Source organism: Malania oleifera, chromosome 8, assembly GCF_029873635.1.
Source record: "Malania oleifera isolate guangnan ecotype guangnan chromosome 8, ASM2987363v1, whole genome shotgun sequence".
NCBI lineage: Eukaryota > Viridiplantae > Streptophyta > Magnoliopsida > Santalales > Ximeniaceae > Malania > Malania oleifera.
This window is the reverse complement of record NC_080424.1, coordinates 41,735,638-41,756,520: the sequence shown is the minus strand read 5'-3', so window position 1 is coordinate 41,756,520 and position 20,883 is coordinate 41,735,638. Positions and strand designations below refer to the sequence as shown.

General features: G+C 35.9%; 1 protein-coding gene across 1 annotated transcript; it reads right to left on the bottom strand.

Annotated features, from left to right (window-relative positions):
- Positions 1 to 12,297: 12,297 nt before the first annotated feature.
- On the bottom strand, positions 12,298 to 13,470 carry LOC131161943 (protein CURLY FLAG LEAF 1-like). Its single transcript, XM_058117980.1, has 2 exons — positions 13,197 to 13,470; positions 12,298 to 13,028 (listed from the first exon to the last, which is right to left on the bottom strand). The coding sequence occupies exons 1-2, from the start codon at positions 13,431 to 13,433 to the stop codon at positions 12,561 to 12,563; spliced, it is 705 nt and encodes a 234-aa protein (XP_057973963.1). The 5' UTR covers positions 13,434 to 13,470; the 3' UTR covers positions 12,298 to 12,560.
- Between the last annotated feature and the right edge of the window lie 7,413 nt (positions 13,471 to 20,883).

Sequence of the window (20,883 nt, the reverse complement as noted above, 5' to 3'; positions counted from 1 at the left end):
TTTTAACATCCATTTGAAACAATTTAAAATTTTTAAAAGTGGCAAAGACAAGTAGCATACGAATGACTTCTAATCTAGCAATAGGAGCATATGTTTCATCAAATTCAATCCCTTCCTACTGGTTAAACCCTTGGGCAACTACCCTAGCTTTATTCCTAGTTACTACCCCATTCTCATCTTTCTTATTTTTATATGCCCATTTAGTTCCAATCATGGTGTGCTCATTAGGCCTAGGAACTAGAGTCCACACTTTGCTTCTTTTAAATTGGTTAAGTTCTTCTTGCATGGACATCACCCAAGACTCATCCTCTATGGCTTCTTTAATGTTTTTAGGTTCTTGTTGGGATAAGAAAGCGGAATGATTCACTAGATTTCTTAAGAAGGATCTTGTGGCTACACCACGGGATGGTTCGCCTATGATTTGATCTATAGGATGACTTCTAATGAATTTCCAATCTCTAGGCAACTCCTGATGTTCATTATCTTCAGATGATTTTTCATTTTCTTCTGGGTTTTCACTTGCAGTATTTTCAATAGAGAGTTTGTCTAAGCATTTTCTAATATCAATATCATCTTCATCATCTTTCTTAGAAAATAGATTAGCTTCATCAAACACAAAATGAATAGATTCAATCACAGTCAATGTTTTTTTTGTTGAAAACCCTATATGCTTTACTATTTAATGCATATCCTAGGAAAATACCTTCATCATATTTAGAGTCAAATTTTCCTAGATGCTCATTATCTCTAAGCACAAAGCATTTACAACCAAACACATGTATATAGGAAATATTATGCTTATGGTTGTTCCATAATTCATAAGGGGTTTTATTAATCTAAGGTCTAATCAACACCTTATTCATAACATAGCATGCAGTATTAATGGCCTCGACTCAAAAGTATTTAGGTAAGTTATGCTTAGTCAACATAGTTCTATCCATTTCTTGCAGTGACCTATTCTTTCTTTCTACTACACCATTTTGTTGAGGTGTCCTAGGTACAAAGAAGTTATGTGATATGCCTTCTAAGTCATAATATTTTTCTATGCTTTCATTTTTGAATTTCGTGCCTCTATCACTTCTTATGTGAGTTATTTTATATCCCTTTTCATTCTAGATTCTCCTACAAAGTTTGGTGAACTGTTCACATGATTCATTTTTATGTGCAAGAAACAACACCCATATGAATCAAGAAAAGTCATCCACAATTACAAATGCATAAGATTTACCACCAAGACTTTGCACAGAATTTGGTCCAAAAAAATCTAGGAGAAGCATCTCTAAAGGTATAGTCGTAGATATGAATTTCTTTTTCTTAAAACTAGACTTTGTTTGCTTACCCATTTGACATGCATCACAAATTTTATCCTTTACAAAAGACATCTTAGGCAAGCCTTTAACTAATTCTTTTCTAACTAGTTTAGACAATAAATCCATGCTAGCATGTCCTAAACGCCTATGTTACAACCAACTAACTTCATTTATAGCAGAAAAACATGTTACTTGTTGTGAAGCTAAATTGTCAAGAGAGGTAGTATAAACATTTTCATGTCTATCTGCAGTAAAAAGCACTTTGTGATCTGTTTTATTTTCTACTATGCATTTGTCATTTTCAAAAGATACTTTATATCCTATGTCACACAACTGACTTATGCTAAGTAGATTATGTTTCAGTCCATCAACCAACAAAACATTATCAATAGTAAGAAAGGAATCCTTACCAACCTTACCTACCCCGATGATACGTCCTTTGGCATTGTCCCCAAATGTTACATAGCCTCCATCCTTGGGAACAATTGATGTGAATTTGCCCTTGTCGCCGGTCATGTGCCGTAAGCACCCACTATCCAAGTACCATTTGTCCTTAGAGGAGGACGATCTTAGGCATACCTGAAAAATAAGCTAAGTGACTGATGCTAGTCCCCAAATTTTGTTCGGTCCACGGGGGTTAGTAGCAGGATCTCCTTTAACAACCCATACCTTACTAATTCTAGCATGCTTATTCCTAAGTGGACAATCAAATTGAATGTGACCAATTTGTTTACATTTAAAACATTTTATTCTACACTTAGGCTCTTTAGGAGGAATATGAGATTTTGACTCACGTGTAAAGTGTCCTAAGTAAAGATCTAGTCGTCTAACATTTTCAACACCATTAAAACCAAGACCCTTTTTACTTAAGGAGTTTCTTTGGGCAAAAAGTAGTTTTTCAAAATTGTGTTTACCCTCGGTGAATTTAAAAATGATTTTGGAGCTATCCTCTAATTTTCTCTCAAGCTCAACAATTTTACCATCGTTTTCTTTTAAAATGGAAGCATGAGAGGTTTTTGCCATATAAAACAATTTTGACCAATTTTCACATTTCTTTTTTCAAATCATTTTTTTATTTGGTCATTTTTTCTAATAGTTTAGATACACAAACATATTCAAATTGCAACTCTCTAAATGTAGGAATGCAATCAGAATCATAATCATCAGATGAACAATATGAAGATAATGAACTATAAGACAATACCTCATCCTCGTGTGCCATCAAGCACAGATTAGCGACCTCCGAGTCGCTATGGTCTAATTCTGAGTCGCTACTGCTAAGTTTGTCCCATGAAGTCCCAGCCTTCATGGCTTTCTTCTTTTTCTTAACCTCCTTTTTCAGCAATGGGCAGTCGGGTTTGATGTGCCCCACCTTGTTGCAGTTATAGCACGTAGGAGCATTTGATTTTTCTTTTCTTTTGCTGGACTCTCCCTTCTCATTAGTAGAGTCTCTATATTTTTTAAATGGCTTCCTATTCTTCCTGAAAAATCTGCTAAATTTTCTAGTTAGCATAGCCATTTCATCATTAGTGTCAGACTCACTACACTCAGTAGATGTATTATTAGATGCTTTCAGTGCAGTCACTTTCTTAGCCCTATTATGCTCATTAAGTCTTTCATTTATGGACAATTCATAAGTAATCAAGGAACCTATTAATTCATCTAAGGTCGTGGCCTTAAGGTCTCTACCCTCAGCAATGGCCGTAGCCTTGGCTTCCCAAACAGGAGGTAAGCCTCTAAGGATCTTCCTAATCATCTCATATGTGGGATAGGTCTTTCCTAATGCATGCAGTGAGTTGATGATGTGTGTGAATCTAGTGTACATGCTCTGAATGGACTCGCCTACATTTATCCTAAAGGCCTCATACTCATTGGTCAACATGTCTATCCTACTATCTTTCACATCTTTAGTACCCTCATATGTGACCTCTAACTTATCCCATATTTCTTTTGTAGTATAACATGCCATAATCCTATTAAATTCATTTACATCAAGACTACAATATAAAATATTCATAGCAGTGATATTAAGACTAATAGCTTTAATATCATCATCATCATCGTATTCATCCTCAGTCTTAGGAACCCTAGTTGTACCTTCAGTTTTCATAGGGACATATTTTCTCTTAGAGACAATCCTCCACACCTTCTAATCAATATTTTGAAGGTAGATGCGCATCCTCTATTTCCAAAAGGTGTAATTAACACCACTGAAAACAGGAGGTCGTGTGAGACAAAGAAGATGGTTAGAGCTCATAAAGGATTATGATTGCGCCATTAGCTACCACCCAGGGAAAGCAAACGTGGTGGCTGATGCACTGAGCCAAAATTTGGTGGGAGCAGCATTGTCAATAGTGGAGATTCAGCATCTGATTCGAATGGATTTCGAGAGACTAGGCATAGAGTTGATAGAGGGATCACCAGGCATTCATTGCCAACTTGGTGGTACAACCTACCTTGCAGGAGAAAATTAAAGCGGCCCAAAAGAATGACACAAAATTAGTAAAATTGATAGAGAAAGTGCAAGACGGACAGGGAGAAGAGTTCAACATTTCTAATGATGGAGCCCTGAGGTTCCATACCAAATTGTGCATTCCTACAGATGTTGAGATTAGGAGGGCTATTTTAGAGGAGGCTCACAGATCTCTGTACGTACACGATTTATCCTGGAAGTACTAAGATGTATCGGGACCTTCAAGAGTCTTTCTGGTGGAGCTGTATGAAGAGGGAGATAGTTGAATTCATGCAGCAGTGTTTGACATGTCAATAGGTAAAGGCTGAGCACCAAAGGCTAGTAGGATAGTTGCAGCCACTCCACATCCCTGAGTGGAAGTGGGACCACATATCTATGGATTTTGTCGCAGGATTACCGCTGGCGTTGCATGGTTAGAATGTTATTTGGGTGATTGTCGACCAACTAATGAAGATTGCCCACTTCCACTCAGGGATATGGAGTGGGACCGGCTGATGAAGACTACCCACTTCCTGCCTATTAAAGTTAGTTGCCCCATGAACAGACTAGTAGAGATATACATTTACGAGATAGTTTGGCCCCATGGAGTGCCAATATCTATAGTCTCAAACCATGACTCACGTTTCACATCACGATTTTGCTGGAACTTACATGAGGCTTTGGGGTCTCAATTATCATTTAGCATAGCTTTTCATCCTCAAAAAGATGGGTAGACAGAAAGGATGATTCAGATACTTAAGGATATGCTGCGAGCTTGTGTGCTAAAATTTGGGAGTAGTTGGACCCAATATATGCTTTTGGTTGAGTTTGCCTATAATAACAGCTACCAAGCCAACATCGGGATGACACCTTACGAGGCATTGTATGGTAGGAGGTGCCATTCTTTGCTATATTGGGATGAAATAGGTGAGAGGCGAGTTTTAGGACTAGAATTAGTGCAGTAGGTGTATGACAAAGTCCAACTAATTAAAGATAGGATCAATGCAGCTCAGAGTTGACAGAAAAGTTATGCAAATACTCGCTTCCGGAAGTTAGAGTTTGATGTGGAAGAGTGTGTATTTTTGAAAGTAGTGCCGCTAAGAGAAGTTATGAGATTTGGGAGGAATGGTAAGCTGAGCCCTAGATTTATTAGCCCATTCGAGATACTAGAAAGAGTGGGTCCAGTGGCTTAGAGGCTAACTTTACCACCAACTCTATCAAGAATACACAACGTATTTCATGTTTCCATGTTAAGGAAATACATCCCAGACCCCTCCCATGTAATTAGATATGAGGAATTAGAGCTTAGAGATACACTAGCATATGAGGAGACACCAGTGCAGATCTTATATAGAAAAGAGCAAGAATTGTGTATTAAGAACATTCCATTAGTAAAGATTATGTGGAGAAATCATGTAGTGGAAGAGGTCTCGTGGGAGCAAGAAGAGAAGATACGACAGAAATACCCACATTTGTTTAGTGGGGGTCAGTTGTAAGAACCTGAACCGTAATATATGGGTTTAATTAATTAAGAGAGGGGAAAAATGATAATTAAGCAGGCTTCGTTGACGAAGACCATACATTTCTCGTCGACGAAGTGCAGGGGTTTGACGACGAGGAGAAGCCGAGAGGATTTTGGGAGTGCGACGAATTTAGAGGCTTGTCAACGAGGAGAAGCCGAGGGGTTTTGGAAAAATAAAAAATCCCAGGCTTATTGACGAGGCCATCGTCTTGTCGACAAGCTGTCTATAAGGTCTTGTCAATAAGGACACAATTCATCGATGAGAACGGCTGAGTCAAAGGGCTATAAAATGATATTTTCATTACTTCTCAGCTAAGAAATCTCATTTTCTCTCTCTATCTCTCTAGAAACTCAACCTACTCTCCATCTCTCTATATTTCTTTGCCGTTCATCGTGAGAATCATTGATCCGAAGTTACCACGAGGATCATGGAAGGATTCTTTACAATATCTACGGATCATATCTTCGTTTCGGGTGTTTTCGGGTTTTAGCCCAAAATCGAGGTAAGGCTCGGTTTTCATTTCTATTCCTGTAGTTTTGTAGAGAATGGAGTAGTGAGTATATTTTGTACTGTACATTGTAGGTTTTGGAACTCGGTTTGCTGTTTAGGGGCCTTGGAGTTTGGGATTTACCATTTAGGGAAAGGTAAGGGGAATTGTGTTTATATCGGTTATTTTTGAAATCGGACTTGGTGGAGCTGTGGTCCACGGTCCTGTGTGTGTTTTGATTACTCATTTGGGGAAATTTGACGGGTAAAATTATGGGTTTTTCATTTTACAGTTTTAGGAAAAAAAGGGGGTGACGGGCTGCATCCCTAGTTTTATTGGAAAATCATTTGTATATGATGATTTATACTATGTAATAGGGATGCTCGTGCCTAGAATTTATTTAAACTATATATGTTTGGAAAATCATGATTTTGGATTACCAAATGAGTGTGGTTTTGTTTGGTTATGTGAGCATGCATGTGTTTTATTTGGTGAAATAGGAACGGGGTTCCGAATTGTTCCAGGTTTGAAAATTCAGCTTTTGCTGAAGAGTGCGCAATACCACTAGATCGGACTGCATTTGAGATGAAGGGTGTGCGAACACCAGATCTACCTCGGTTCAACATTGATGCTATGCTAGGTTACCGGGGGCACCGGCGTTTGCCAAAGGGTGTGAAATATCACCAGATTGCCAATTTTTATCGAAGGATGTGAAATACCACCAGACAGTCCGGCTTCGAGCCGAAGGGTGTTACGACACCATATTGTATTGCTTATTTTGTGAAAATACTGGAACTGGTTTTGACTATTTTGACTGTTGAACTATGCATGTTGGTATGTCATGATAACACTCATATGCCACATACAGATATAACATGTATTCTTCCTTATTGAGAGGTGTCTCACCCCTACTATACGTACATATTTTTCAGGTCCTTTAGGTAACCGAAGCAAGCTTCTGGGTGTAGGAGTGTAGTGGTCGGTGTGTTGTGGGAGGTACCTGGGTAAGTCCTAAGCTTGTGCTGGGTAGCCTTTTGGGAGTTTTGGCTACCACTTGGGTTTGTGCTATTTTTGTGGAGTTTGACTCCTTTGTATAAACTCTGGTATGGTCCCATGTATGTATAGAATGACATTTTTCCGCTGCGTATGTTCTGTTGTATATGGATGTGTATAAGGTACCTGGGAATCCCACGGGGTCGGACCCTCATTTATTGTCCTGTGAATGGATGTTTTGTATGATACAGGTACAAGTTAGGATACTAATTCACCCTTGGGTCCCATTATTGGGTTCGGGGTGTGACATCAATAATAGTCAAGGAAGAAACAGCAGCAGTTCAGATAGAGTAAGTTTTATTTTGATATTAAATAGAATAGTTGATATATAAGTTGTAAAGTATAATATAGGATAGTTAGTATTTTGATTTTGGGAGAATTTTCTTTTATATATATTTGTAATCTCTTAGAACCCTAAATATAACAACGGTATTCCTCCACCATAAGTGAGGGTAAGTAATAAAATGAGTAACAAATTTTCCTTTAAGGACAGTGCATAACATAGATAGCAAATTTCGAGGATGAAATTTTATAAGGAGGGGAGAATGTAAAGACCCAAAAAATAATAGTAATTAAATAGAAGAGGGTAAGGAAAATTCATAGAAGGTAAAGCAGGGCTCGTCGACGAATGCCCTGGCTTCATCGATGAACTTCCTTATATGGGTCGTTGACGAGTCTCAGTATCTCGTCGACAAAGAGATACCGAGAGGGTGTATTTCAGACCCATTGATTCGTCGATGAGTCAACGTGTCTCATCGCTGAGGCCATGTGGCCAACCATCTATATAAGCGCAAAAACCAAATTTTTGATGAAAAAAAACTCTCTCTCTCCCATTTCTACCCGGTTCGATGATCATAAGTTACCACAATAATCCTAGGGAGATTCTCTACAACCTTCCCGGGGCAGAATTTCGATTTGAAGAGTTTGGGCACCATTCCAAAATCAGGGCAAGTAGATTATTTAATGATTATTTGGTTTGTAGGCTTTTTTGAACCCAAATTTAGTAGTAGATGTTAACATACTGGTATTTGGGATGATTTATATGGGTATTATGAATTCAGGGTGTTGGAACTTTTACTACAAGCAGGTTAGAGAACCTAGAGGGTGTTCTTAGGAAACTAGGTACGATTATGAATGATTTATAATTCAGGAAATATGAGTACGAAAATTATTCTAGGTATTCAGTCATTTGACAAGAATATATATATATCTGTGTGTGTGTGTGTGTGTGTGTAGTTTTAGGAATAAGGAATTATAAATGTCATGGGCATGAGTTAGAACCAGTGGACGAGTTTAGTTAGCCAAGGTAAAGGAAATATGCTATGCTAGTAAATTAAAAAATTTTATCAGTAAATTATAGTATTCGTTTATTAAGATATAGAGTATAAGTTATATAGTTTTACAGATTCCAGAGCATGAGTTTTATTAATTGTGTGGTCTGAGTAGATATTTGTTTAGTACAGTGTTTATGTAGTTTTTAAAATATTATGATTTATAGTATTTTTGCATAGAAATATGCTTTATCATATATTATACAGACAGATACATTTTACAAACAGATACATTTTACAAACATATATTATACATAAAATATATTTTACAAACAAATATTATACAGAGAGGTTAAATCAGAATTAAGTCTAACCTTGGGGCCGCACAACCCTATCATGAGGGGTTAAATCATGACATTCAGATTTTTAGGGAGATTTCTCAGTTATATATATATATATATATATATATATATATATATATATATATATATATATATATATATACAGATTTACAGAATATCAACAGATATACTATAATACTAGCAATATGAATAAATAGAAAACTCAAATATTACAAGTGTATTTTAAGTCACGTAGGTGTGAGTTACACAGTATTATATTTTACATGGTATCTTGGTACAATTATTTATGAGTAGATTATTTATGTAAATTCATTTGCCACACACTAGTAATAGCATATTTTTTCTTACTAAGCGTTGTTTCATCTCAATAAATTAATATTTTTCTAGTGATCCAGTTAGACGAGCAGATCAGGCTCGCAGGTAGAGAGATCGTTTACACTACCTTGTCTGTAGGGTAAGTGTTATCAGGGGGAATTGTTGACTTGATAGGTCACACCTAGTTTTGATTATGACAAATACTTTTGGTACTAATAGTTGTACTAGGACTTACATGCAGGTTAACTGTGCACGTGTATTCGGACTAAAAGACATATCATGATGGCGTGCCATGTTCGTGTTGAAGAATGAAGAATTATGTGTTGTATTTTGTATTCATTATTTTTCTTCATTCTGGGATGTAAATTTTATATAGACTGTGCACTCCTATGACTTGTAATAATTTGCATTATGCATAATAAGTACGTATGCTCAGTCGACCGTAGTTGGACTTTACGTACCTACACTAAGTACACAAGTACCCAACATCAATTATCATATGAGGGAAATCAAATTAAGGCTAAAATGAACTTATCGGAAAATGTTGAGAGGGTTTGAGTGACCGAACCTAGGACATGTAAAACGGCTCGGGTGACCGAACTAGTCAACATGTTGACTTAAGTGTTCGGGCACCTGAACCTGATTTAAACGTGTCTCCCCGGGGCACTTGAGCTTATGTCAGAACACTTTTCAACTACTCGGGCGACCGAATAACTGTGTTCAAATTGGGCTCGGGTGACCGAAGTGCTTAGTTTGGTTAACCGAACTATGAGCCGGGCACCCGAACTATTGAACAAATGCTACTGACTTTGTTTTGGCCAACCGACTCACTCTTCAGGCACCTGAACCACTAAAAGTTGAATTTTTGACTGTGTCTGTTCGGGCACCCAAGCCTTTGGCTGGGCTACCGAACCTCGCGGGTTAAAATAATTTTTACTGATTTTTTAAATAGGGTAAATTGGGTTAATTTTCTTAATGACCATTTAAACAATTTCAATTATACCAATTGTGTCCCCAACAGTAAAAAATTCCCCCTTGCCTATAAATACCTGTTTATTTGTCTTAATTAGTAAGGATTAGCAAACTTGACTATGGCAAAATTCTCTCAACATCCAAAATCTTATATTAGCCAAATACTACTTCCAAACACTCACATACTCCTCATTCTTGATCTCATTAAGCATTGTGAGTATTTCTAAGACTATTGTGCTTAACCTATTTAGCTAGAACTCTCATTTGTATTATTACTTGATTATTTTTTTTTAGAGTTTAACATTAAAGTTCTTCCACTGATTTCATTTGATAAATCTAGTATGAAAAGATTTTGAGGGTTGTGGTTCTTGTATTGTTATTATAAGATACCTAAACCTAGATTTTGGTATGCAAAAATCTTTTTGAAAAATCTTGTGGTTCAAACAACTTCATTGTGCTTTGTATATTAGAATACTTTATTGAGTTTGTTTGATTGAACTTGCTTAGCATATTTGGAACTCTGATCTGATTTTGAGTTGTTCATATAGTGTGTTTCAAATCTTGCTTGAATAGACACTCTAGATCTGGATTGAAAATATATACGTGATTGAGTGTTTAGCACACATTAGAGCAATGAGCATATTTACATATCATTCGTGTTTCCTATATTGATTTAGCTGTATTGGTACACACGTCTGCTTGTCTAGAAGGGAATTTTCGTGTCCAAACATTTTATATACATTGGTTGTATTCCAGGCGCGAGCTTGAAGAGGGAGATTAGCCTTGTAGAATAGTCCCGGATTGGCTTAGACCCAATTAGGAAAGTTAGGTGCGTCATCCTGTTAAGGCGTGTTGGTTGAGGTCAGCCCCTTAAATTAACCTGGTTTGTATGGGTGCCGCTCCACCCGTTTAAGTGAGCATTATAGTAGTAATCCTTGTGTTGGTGTGGCCAAGGTGGGGACGTAGGCACAGTTGGCCGAATCCCGATAACATATCGTGCATGTTCTTTACATTTCTGCACTTTACCTTTACTGTGCGTGTATGTTTATCTGTTGATTGTGCAGACTAACCGTAGGTCGTATTACACTATTGATAAAACCAGTTAACCTAGGCAATAAATTTTAAATACCTAATTCATCCCCCCTCTTGGGGTTACATCAAATCTAACTGGAATTGTATTTTTGAATAGTATTCATAAATTTTGGGTAGAAGATACTGGGATGTTGTGTAATTATATATGTATATCTTGGGATAATTCTGGATTCTGGTATTGTATATATGGATGTATGACTTTATGTTTTTCTGTTGCATAGATTTGTTATTTTGTGAACAAGAATTTGCTTAGTACCCACCTGAGGCCTGAGATGTTATAACAGACATTATCAGGGGTATCCGAGTATTTTATTTTGCAGTATATTTATGAAAACAAAAATGGTATGAAATTTCAGGTCATTACAATTAGCATCAAGCTTTTTGTATATATATTATGTTTAATCCTCTGTAGGCATAGCACAAGGTCATCTTCTCCACATGCTGGGCCCTGATGGGGACAAATTCTTGGATTTCTAATGGCCTGATTTACTAATGTATATAAAATGATAATGGCTTTCAAACTTCTCTGTTTTTCTTATTACTATTGTATTAACTGTTTTTGATCGATACTTTCATTTGGGGTGTAGGAGCTGGGGGCAAGTGAACCTTCTGCTTTGATCAACCTTGCTGCTTAAATCTCATTATGTTGATTGGGTTGGGCATCCTCACAGTTGCTTTCCCTAAAAACCATTAATTATCCAACCAATTTTTTTTATATTACTAGTGTTTTTAGAGGAGTACCTAAGATAAGAGAACCTTGGCGACATTTTGTAATTGTGGAACTGCATGAACTGTAGAGGATACATGTAATATATTAATAGAGATTTTCTTTTTTTATTTTTGATAGGCTACCAATCATGTTGCTAAATTTTCTCAGGGGTGATTTATTAGGTATAGGGACCAAGAAATTAATGAGATTTCAAGGCTGCTTGATGTGGGTAAAGAGCAGATGTCCATCCCAAGTGGATGGAAAAAAACAACATTGCATAAGCCAATAAATGCGCATAACAAGCAGAAATTTGATCATGTGATCGTGAAGACTGCTCCAGTGACAAAATTAGTTATCAAGTGTGCCATGCAACTTTTTGATATGCAATCAAGTTGAAATATTTGTGTAAACTCTTTAAAACTTCTTGGGTTCATTTTCTGGTTATTGAATCTCATCATACACAGAAGTTTCTGCAAATTGTTGCTTCTTCAAGATGTGTACTTGAATGGACATACGATTACATTGGGTTTAAAGGTCTAATGGGCATTGGAGTGCCAACCTAGCTATTTCGTTTTGTAGGGGATCTGTGGAAACTGGGGGACTTGACTATAATCATGCATGCATCTTAATTAGGCTAGACATATTTGTTAGCAGATGTTTCCAGCTTTTAAAAGTGCTCGAATAAGAACTAGTCAAACTGCATTGTGTGAGCAAATGAATCTAGTCGTCCCCTTCCCTTCTCGACCAGTTATTGCACAAAAAAATTTGATATATTTAGTTCTATTTACATTTATATATATATGCGTCTCCACACCCTCTTTTCCTTTTCTTTTTTTTTTTTTTTCCAGAAGCCTTTTTTTCCTGGTTGAAACCATTACATTTCCAAAAGACTAGAGAAGGACGAGGTAAATAAATTTCTGGAAAAGGAAGATAAGTTGTACCTATATATATAGCAAGTGTGCTATGGTGGATATCATCCTTAAAGCATAATTCTTGAACCTTTGTTCGTGCTGATCAACACAAGAAGCTAAATCTTGGCTTGAGTTGGTTTGGAGGGCTCTGGTTCGGCGGGTGCATGAATTTGCAGTTAGGGCAGATAGGGGAAGTCTTGCACAACATAACCAGCATGTGACACTGCATGCACACGGCTGTTACCATATCTTCTTGATCTCGTTCGGTTGAAAGCCATGGCAGCGGCGAACCTGTTGGGCTCCTGCATGAATTATTTTTGTGTTGGTCCAAATTCATAAGTAAATCAGTAGTGATGGTTGTGGAACTATGGGAAGAATCATATGGCATATGCTTATTATTGATGCCGGCTTCCTGATCAGCATGGCTCTTTTTCATCGGCCCACATGGTAGGTTTAGCTCCAGGTCCAGGCTCATGTGATCATCGCCAGACTCAGTAGGCTCTGGGCTTCTCCTTGGATCCCGCGATGTTCTCTTATGGGTCCTTGTATTATAGAAGTGTATCTGCCCTGACTGCACTCAGAATTGAAGAGGATCATAAGAACATCTGTTTAAGTTTCAGCCAATATGTACAAAGTTATCCTTGCCTCTTAAGATTAATTTGATATATTAATGTGCATCAAGTGAATTAGCAATCTATATCTTTACACACATGTATACACCATGGAGATTGATATATACCTGAATGTCAAGGCATCGTTGCCACTCTGATGGCAATGGTGTCTCCTGCAGTTGAAGTTCCATGTCCAAAATGGAAGTGCTGGTGCTTTTGTCTTTTACATTGAAGGGCTTCACAAAAATAGACTGTCTGGCTTCTGCCGCAGGCTCTTCCCACTTCCTCTTCTTTGTCAGTAAGTTATCAAATTCTGTAATTGCTTTTCTTCGATTTGGGGAGAGGGGTGTTTGAAGAGAAACCATGGCTTCTGCTATCTCTGTATTAGGCAACTATGGAAATGGTTTGCTGATTGTATTGTGTGTATATATATAGGAGGGAGAGTGGGGGAGGGGGGGGGGCGGGGGGTGGGGTGGGGGGGTGCGCGTGGGTGGTGGTGGTTGAGGCTGTGGTGCTGGAGCTGCTAGCTTAGTTGGCTTGCCTAGAATCTGATGGGGCGACTTAAATTTAAGGAGCTAGGAAGGAAGAATTAAGAGGGCCCAACTCTCCATGGGTACGTGCAATATATCTTCTCCAAGGTGGCCGTGCATCTTCAATTACTACGCACCTACGTACGTACACTTTATTACTAATCAACTGCCCATCCTTTAAATCAAAGCTGCGATAATTGCAGGTATTCCTAACCCTAACTTCTCTTGTTTTGAGCAATTGCCCTGATGAGCACAAGACCCTCTTATTCTTCCCTTGTTATTAATTCGCCGAGTCACCGACTGAGACGTCCACTACACTACATACTCTGATGGCAACCCATGCATTCATTATGTAAACCGTGGCTAATTTAAATTAAATTATACAATAATCCATGAAATTTATCTCATCCCTACTTCCCTGAAGTTAAACCTTGGGTTTTTAATTAGAATTTTGATTTGAGTTGTCCAAAACTATGGCAGGAAATTAAGTGCAATTCAGCAAAAACTTGTGGTATAACAGGCCTTCCCATCACTTATTAACAAGGAAAGCCGAAGGCAAATACTCAAACCCAAGCTTTTTTTTGTAGTTATGAGAGAGGCGGTGGCGCAGAGAGAGAGAGAGGGTTGATGCATATATGATCATTAAATGGTGGGGGGATGAGTTTTGTGTACAGTTGAGGACGGTCTTGAATGCGTATCGATTTTTATAATAAAAGATAATAACTCCAACTTCCACAATTGGTTCACGCAAATAACAAAGACTTTAAAAGCACTCAACACCCTCCCTCTCCCATTTAATTTGTAGAGCCACATCCCACCAGCTTAGCTAGCTTCCCTTATTATCCATGCGTCTGTCCCACCCAACAAACTCTCATTAACTTTAAAAGCTCCCAACAGCCCATCCTCTCCTCGACCTTCTGAACGACACCGTCCTATGAGTAAACCATGCCACCCCTTTATCCACTCATCAACTCTCTCTCTCTCTCTCTCTCTCTCTCTCTCTCATATTAAGCCGCTGTGATGCTCTGGGAGTACTGTGATAAGCTTGACGTATCAATTGAAATACCCATCTCCTCTAAAAAATGAATTAAAAGTTCGTTTATGTTGTTGGTCCACCGGACAACCTTATCCCCTCATCATTCTCACCTACAAATTACTCACTCATCTATTTTGTTTGAAAGGTACATGCAAATTATGTTTCCATCGATCCTTGCATGCCTGTTTGCATGCCATGCGCCGGCTCAGTAAAATTTATTATTATAATTAATATTATTATTATTATTATTATTTCTTGATTATTCAATAAATCCTACTTTCAAACAGGGGATTCCAACCAGAAAATAAGAGCTATGCCATGGGTGTGTGTGTGTGTTGAAGTGAGTCTACCTGCCAGCATTAAATAATCTGGAATTGATATGAATGCAGAATTGAAGGATGACCATTGGAACGCCTCGTTTTCTCCAACACCTTCGTCACTCCTGCCACCGGTGTCCGTTAAATGCTCCTAACCCACCTCCCCTTCCCCCTTTCATTTATTTTACCTCTCTCTCTCTCTCTCTCTCTGAGAAAAGCTTGAAGTTTCACAAGAACCTCCCGAACAAGAATAACCGTCAGACGCTACTCTTATTGCCAACAAATGCCATGCAGAACTTCGAAATGCCTTCCCATCCCCTCACCCCTCTCTTATAATTGATTCATTACATTTTTCAGATATTATCTTTTTATTTATTTATTCTAAATTGTACCATCCAACATCCCCTCTTCGGAGGTACACTCTTTTCACCCTACGAAAAACAAAGAATTGTTCAGAGATAGGTTGGGGCTACCTTGTTGCAAGATCAAGTAGCCTCGAATTCCTAAATTATTATTACTTTATGTGTGATGTTCTTATTGTAGGATTAAATTTACATTATTTTAAATTTGAATTTATCCTTTTTTTTTTTTCTTTTTTTGGACTCACTAGGATCCAACTCTTAAGTTTCATGTCTAAATTCTCACATTTTGACATTATGCCAAAAAGAATATTGTCATCATATGCATGTATCCCATTGTTACTGGCATTTGCTTATGTTTAATGTGATCAGACACATAATTATAATTAAGATCTATTTGTGTTTCATGAGAATATTTTGAAGGAACTCTTGATAAATAAGATCAGTTTTAAGTAGATCTATTGTGTCAGTAGATATTAAGAGTTTGGATCAAATACTTTCTTTGAAAAAAAAAAAGGAAATAAAAAAGAAAAAGGAAACTTTTTTTTTTTTAATTATATTTTCTCTGCCTATATTAAATACTTATAATTGAAAATTTGTTATAATATAATTAAAATTTTTTTAAAAAAATTAAATGCTAATAATATATAAAATCTGCTATGAAAGGTATAAAAATTAATGATTCTCATAATTTCATTTTCCACCACCATAAATTATGTGTTATCCTTATTACCCTATAAAATGACTCTCTCCCTCTTATTTTGAGATACACATATAAAGTTTGAAATGTGCAGACTAATAGAACGTATGAGAGAAGAGGAAAAAGAGAAAGAAAGAGAGATATTTTGTAAAAGACCGGTTCCAAATCATTTTATAATTCCTCCCAAGATAGGGAAGTTTTTTATCCCATCCTTACATGGAGTACGCATAGCCGAATCACATAAAATTTCCATCTCATCTTTATTTATTTTTCTGCATATATCTTTTACAATGCTTTATCAGCACAAGACTCTAACTATTTGAGATATTTCTTTAAATCCTATTGAATTTATTTTTTGTAAGTTTTACTTCACAAGAGTATAATATTTTCTGGAAGAGAATATGTCTTTTAAAGTTTAAAGAGTACCAATCTTCATAAGAAATGTTAAGATAGTTATCCTAAAGAGGCTATATATTTAAATCTCTCGCATATATGTATATTTAATATCTCGAAGAGATAGACCTCCTGAAGAGGTTGTGTATCTAGTCTCCATAGGAGATGATAAATACTTACCTCCTGAAGAGAGTATATTTTTAACCTCTCAAAGAGATGTTAAAATTAACCTCCTGAAGAGGTTAGATGTTTATCCTCCAGATGAGGTAGTACATTTAACCTTCGCAAGAGGTGGTAAATTATTACCTATTTTCATATTATAATTGAAATCATACTCCTTAAGAGTACAAATTGAGAAAAAGAAAATAATGTTCCCGAAGAAACATATTTATATAAGTACCCCGAGAAGGGTGGAAGTAATATTATATCTATTATTATCACATTTTTATTTCAATTTTTACATTTTATTTTTTTAAAGTGTCTTATTATTGTAAATTTATCCACATGTCGAATTTAAACAAAATTGAATTTGTTCATGCTAGCTTTGGTGTATTCCCAAGAGGGGGGTGAATTAGGTATTTAAAAATTTATCTCCTAGGTCTAATTAACCAACAACAGTATTACACAAACCTAAGATCTTCTATATAATCATAAACCTAATCAACACATGTACAACATATAAAAAATTAAACGTAAAACATGCATGTGCTGAAAATAAAAGTGCGGAAATATAATGCTCACTTAACGAGTGGAGCAGCACCGGTTACAATCAGGTCAAATTAATACAGGGTTGACCTCAACCTTTAAAAATTCTCCTTATGGGGCAGAGAAAATCCTACGTCAAATTCGCAGGGCTGACCCTAACCTTTACAAACAATCCTTACCGGGCTGGATTACCGTCCCCTTAGGTCACGTCTAGAATTACAACCAATAAACTTTTTGAAGAAATTAAAGTACTTATAATACAAGCATATTTGTACAACAATTACAATCAATCATTGCACATCGATACAGGAATTATTAGCTCAGTGCTAAATGTGTGCAATCAACATTCAAGATAATGTTTATAATCAATCAAGCATAAAAGTGCACAAACAAGCTAATCTTTGAAAATATGCATGAAGTTTATCTCAATCACAACCTAGGGTTCAAAGATTTGCACAAAGATAAATCAAAATATCTCAACAAATATTTACTTAATATTCAAGAACAAGAGATATTCAAAACTTAGTTTGTAAAAAGCTTTTTGTGCACACAAAAATTATAAGCTAAGGTGTCTTGCAATCTATATGCTAAGTCCCACAAGCTTTCAAGTTTCCCACACAAAAGATTTATTGATTTAAATCAGGGGGAAAACTTGTGCTAAAACTCTCAAATAAAAATCATTCACTCAATTAAACAACTGAGAGTTTAGGTGAGTAGAATCAATGTAGGATGAAGTATAACACTCTCACACAAGATTATCTTTCAAAGGAATGCTAAGTGGAAGAGTATTTTTGAATTGAAAGAACAAAAGGATCTCTCAAAATTTAGAGAATTTTTCCACTCACCAAATTGCTAATCCCCCTTTAATTTTAGCAAATGAACATATATATATATATAGGCACACTAAAAAAATAACCGTTTGGGATACAAGGGTAATAATTAAATTTGTTTTAAAATGAGTTTAAATCATTTAACTCAATTTTACCCTAATTAACCGCGGTAATATTTTGGCCAACTCGAGAGTTTCGAGTGGCTGAACCACGGTTCGGTTGCCTGAATAGACTCAATGAAAGAAGCTATTTTTTGAAGTTCGAAGTGCCTGAGTATAGGCTCGGTTAGCTGAATGAGGCGATTCCTCAAAAGGTCCGCAGTTCGGGTGCCCGGTCTGAAGTTTGGTTTGCTAAACTCTGAAGTTCGGTCGCCCGAGCATGATTTGAATGCTGAGGTTTGGGCTGCCGAGTAGTTGGGAAAGGTCAGATCGACAATTCAGTCACCCGTTGAAGATGCGTTCAAAATGGTTCGGTTTGCCAAACTTAGGTCAACACTTTGACCCGTCCACGATTCGGTTGACCAAGGCAATTTGAACTGCCAGGTTTGGTTGCCTAAATTCTTTTTGATTTTTACCTTTAAGTCCTGATTGTATTCAATTTATTCCCCTGATATTATATGTGATCTTGGGGAGTATTTTACGTGTAAATGCTGGGACCTAGGGTCTTTCTAAGGTCTTTGAATTAGTCCTAAAGACTTGGCATCGGTTGACCTTCGGCTAACGAAAGGATGATTTCTAAGGTCACTCTATGGTCTTGAGCTATAAATCCCTACATGCATGATGCACATCAATTATTGCAGATCATTTCCTATATTACTATTACAGACCCAAATCAGGCATAATATAAATTATAATAAAAATGAATATTCAAGGTCTTTAGTCTTCAAGTCTTCAAATGCCATCAAGTGATCTGTTCATATGGACCTGCACACAAACTTGACAGACATTAAATACCAGAGTATTTATCATAATTAATCAAAATCGGGTATGACCCATAGGGTCAACAATCTCCCCTTTTTAGATGATGAAAAATACTTGCCTATTTCTCTTCTTTTTGGCAACAACAAAAAGGGTTTAGATAAACATTTTAGTATATATAGGAAAATAAGAGGAAAATATCATTCATATACAAGATATGATTTGGAAAAATTTTAAGAAAATTTAGCAGCATGCCGTTTGAAAATAGAGCATTTCCTAAAAATACCTGTATAGAAATGACCTGATTGAGTTTTAATATTAACAATTTATCCACAACTACTTAACTCAAACAGTTCGGTATGATCAAGAATTATTACTTTCAACACCCAAAAAGATAATGTAATCATATAATGCACAATGAATGACAAAGTATGAAATATAGCAACTAAACACACAAACAATATAACTAGTCATATGAATTTAAAATGACATAACAAACATGATTAGACCAAAATTATCCACAAACCATAACAATTTACATCATATTATAAGACCCATAAAAGATTTGATTTCAAAACACACGACATATGATAGCAAATAGAAGGTTTGAGGATAAAACAATCTAACTATTTCGCATGCATTTTCATGTGAAGTTACCAAACCAGTTATGCAAATTAAAAAAAAAAACATATATATATATATATATATATATATATATATCCCCTTTAATATTTGCAAAATGTACTGGGGGTTGTTTTCCAAAAAGATTTTAATATAAAGTGAGCAAACAACATTTTTCTGGTTTAGCATTTTAAGTATATTCATAATATAACTAAAAAACCACAATCATAATGATCCTAACAATTTAACAATCACATGCAAGATCATATGGCAAAGCAAGTGAGTGCAGCAACAACAACATATTTCAAATTTATGATTTGCTATAAGAATAACACGTTTAAGCACATGTCATGCTAGATTTAAAACATATCTAAGCTAAAAAGTGGTGAGCATAACAGGGTAGATATTTAAATTTAGATGCTCCCCCTATCAATTTGAACCATAGCTTAGATGAAATAAATTACTTATACTTTGCAAAGGATTGATTTCATTGAATATGCCAATGTAAGTGAGTACACAAACCATTCTTCAACAACTATACTGGATATTTATTAACAATATTTATCTCTAATCTGTATAGTCATCTCGATAGACAACAAGTGCATCGGAAATAGATATTAAGGCATTCTATTCAATTCATGATCCAAGAACATTCCATATCAAATCATAGAACTTTAAGTGCAAGATACAATGTTTAAGGATATCAGAAGGGCTTCAATATTTCAATGGACAAAAATGATGCATATGGGTCAATTTTGCGCTTCCTATAGGGATGGAACTGAGCTCCTATGACTACCTAATGATTATGTTATGATGAAATTTAATTAATTGCTTGATTTTCACTCATTCTTTCAAAAATATTTTAACTTTCATTTTATTATAATCATCTTTAGACAAGATTTTACTTGGAAAAATTCTAACAAAAATTTGGTAGCATACCATCTGTAAATTGGACATTTTCCCATAAAACCTATACCTAATAGGTTCTAATAAGCAATTTATAGTTCATCCATAAGAGATGTTAAAATAGTCATCTTGAAAAGACTATATATTTAAATCTCTCGCATATATATATATATATATATATATATATTTAATATCTCGAAGAGATAGACCTCCTGAAGAGGTTGTGTATCTAGTCTCTATAGGAGATGGTAAATACTTACCTCCTGAAGAGGGTATATTCTTAGCCACCCAAAGAGATGTTAAAATCAACCTCCTGAAGAGGTGAGACATTTATCCTCCAGATGAGGTAGTATATTTAACATTCGAAAGATGTGGTAAATTATTACCCATTTTCATATTATAATTGAAATCATACTCTTTAAGAGTACAAATTGAGAAAAAGAAAATAATGTTCTTGAAGAAACATATTTAAATACCCTGAGAAGGGTGAAAGTAATATTA

Bases quoted from the DNA above. Each gene is read 5' to 3' on its own strand.
- LOC131161943 (XM_058117980.1), bottom strand. From the start codon at position 13,433: ATGGTTTCTCTTCAAACACCCCTCTCCCCAAATCGAAGAAAAGCAATT. The intron at 13,029-13,196 runs GTATATATCAAT...TTCTGAGTGCAG, and splicing joins AACGATGCCTTGACATTCAG to TCAGGGCAGATACACTTCTA.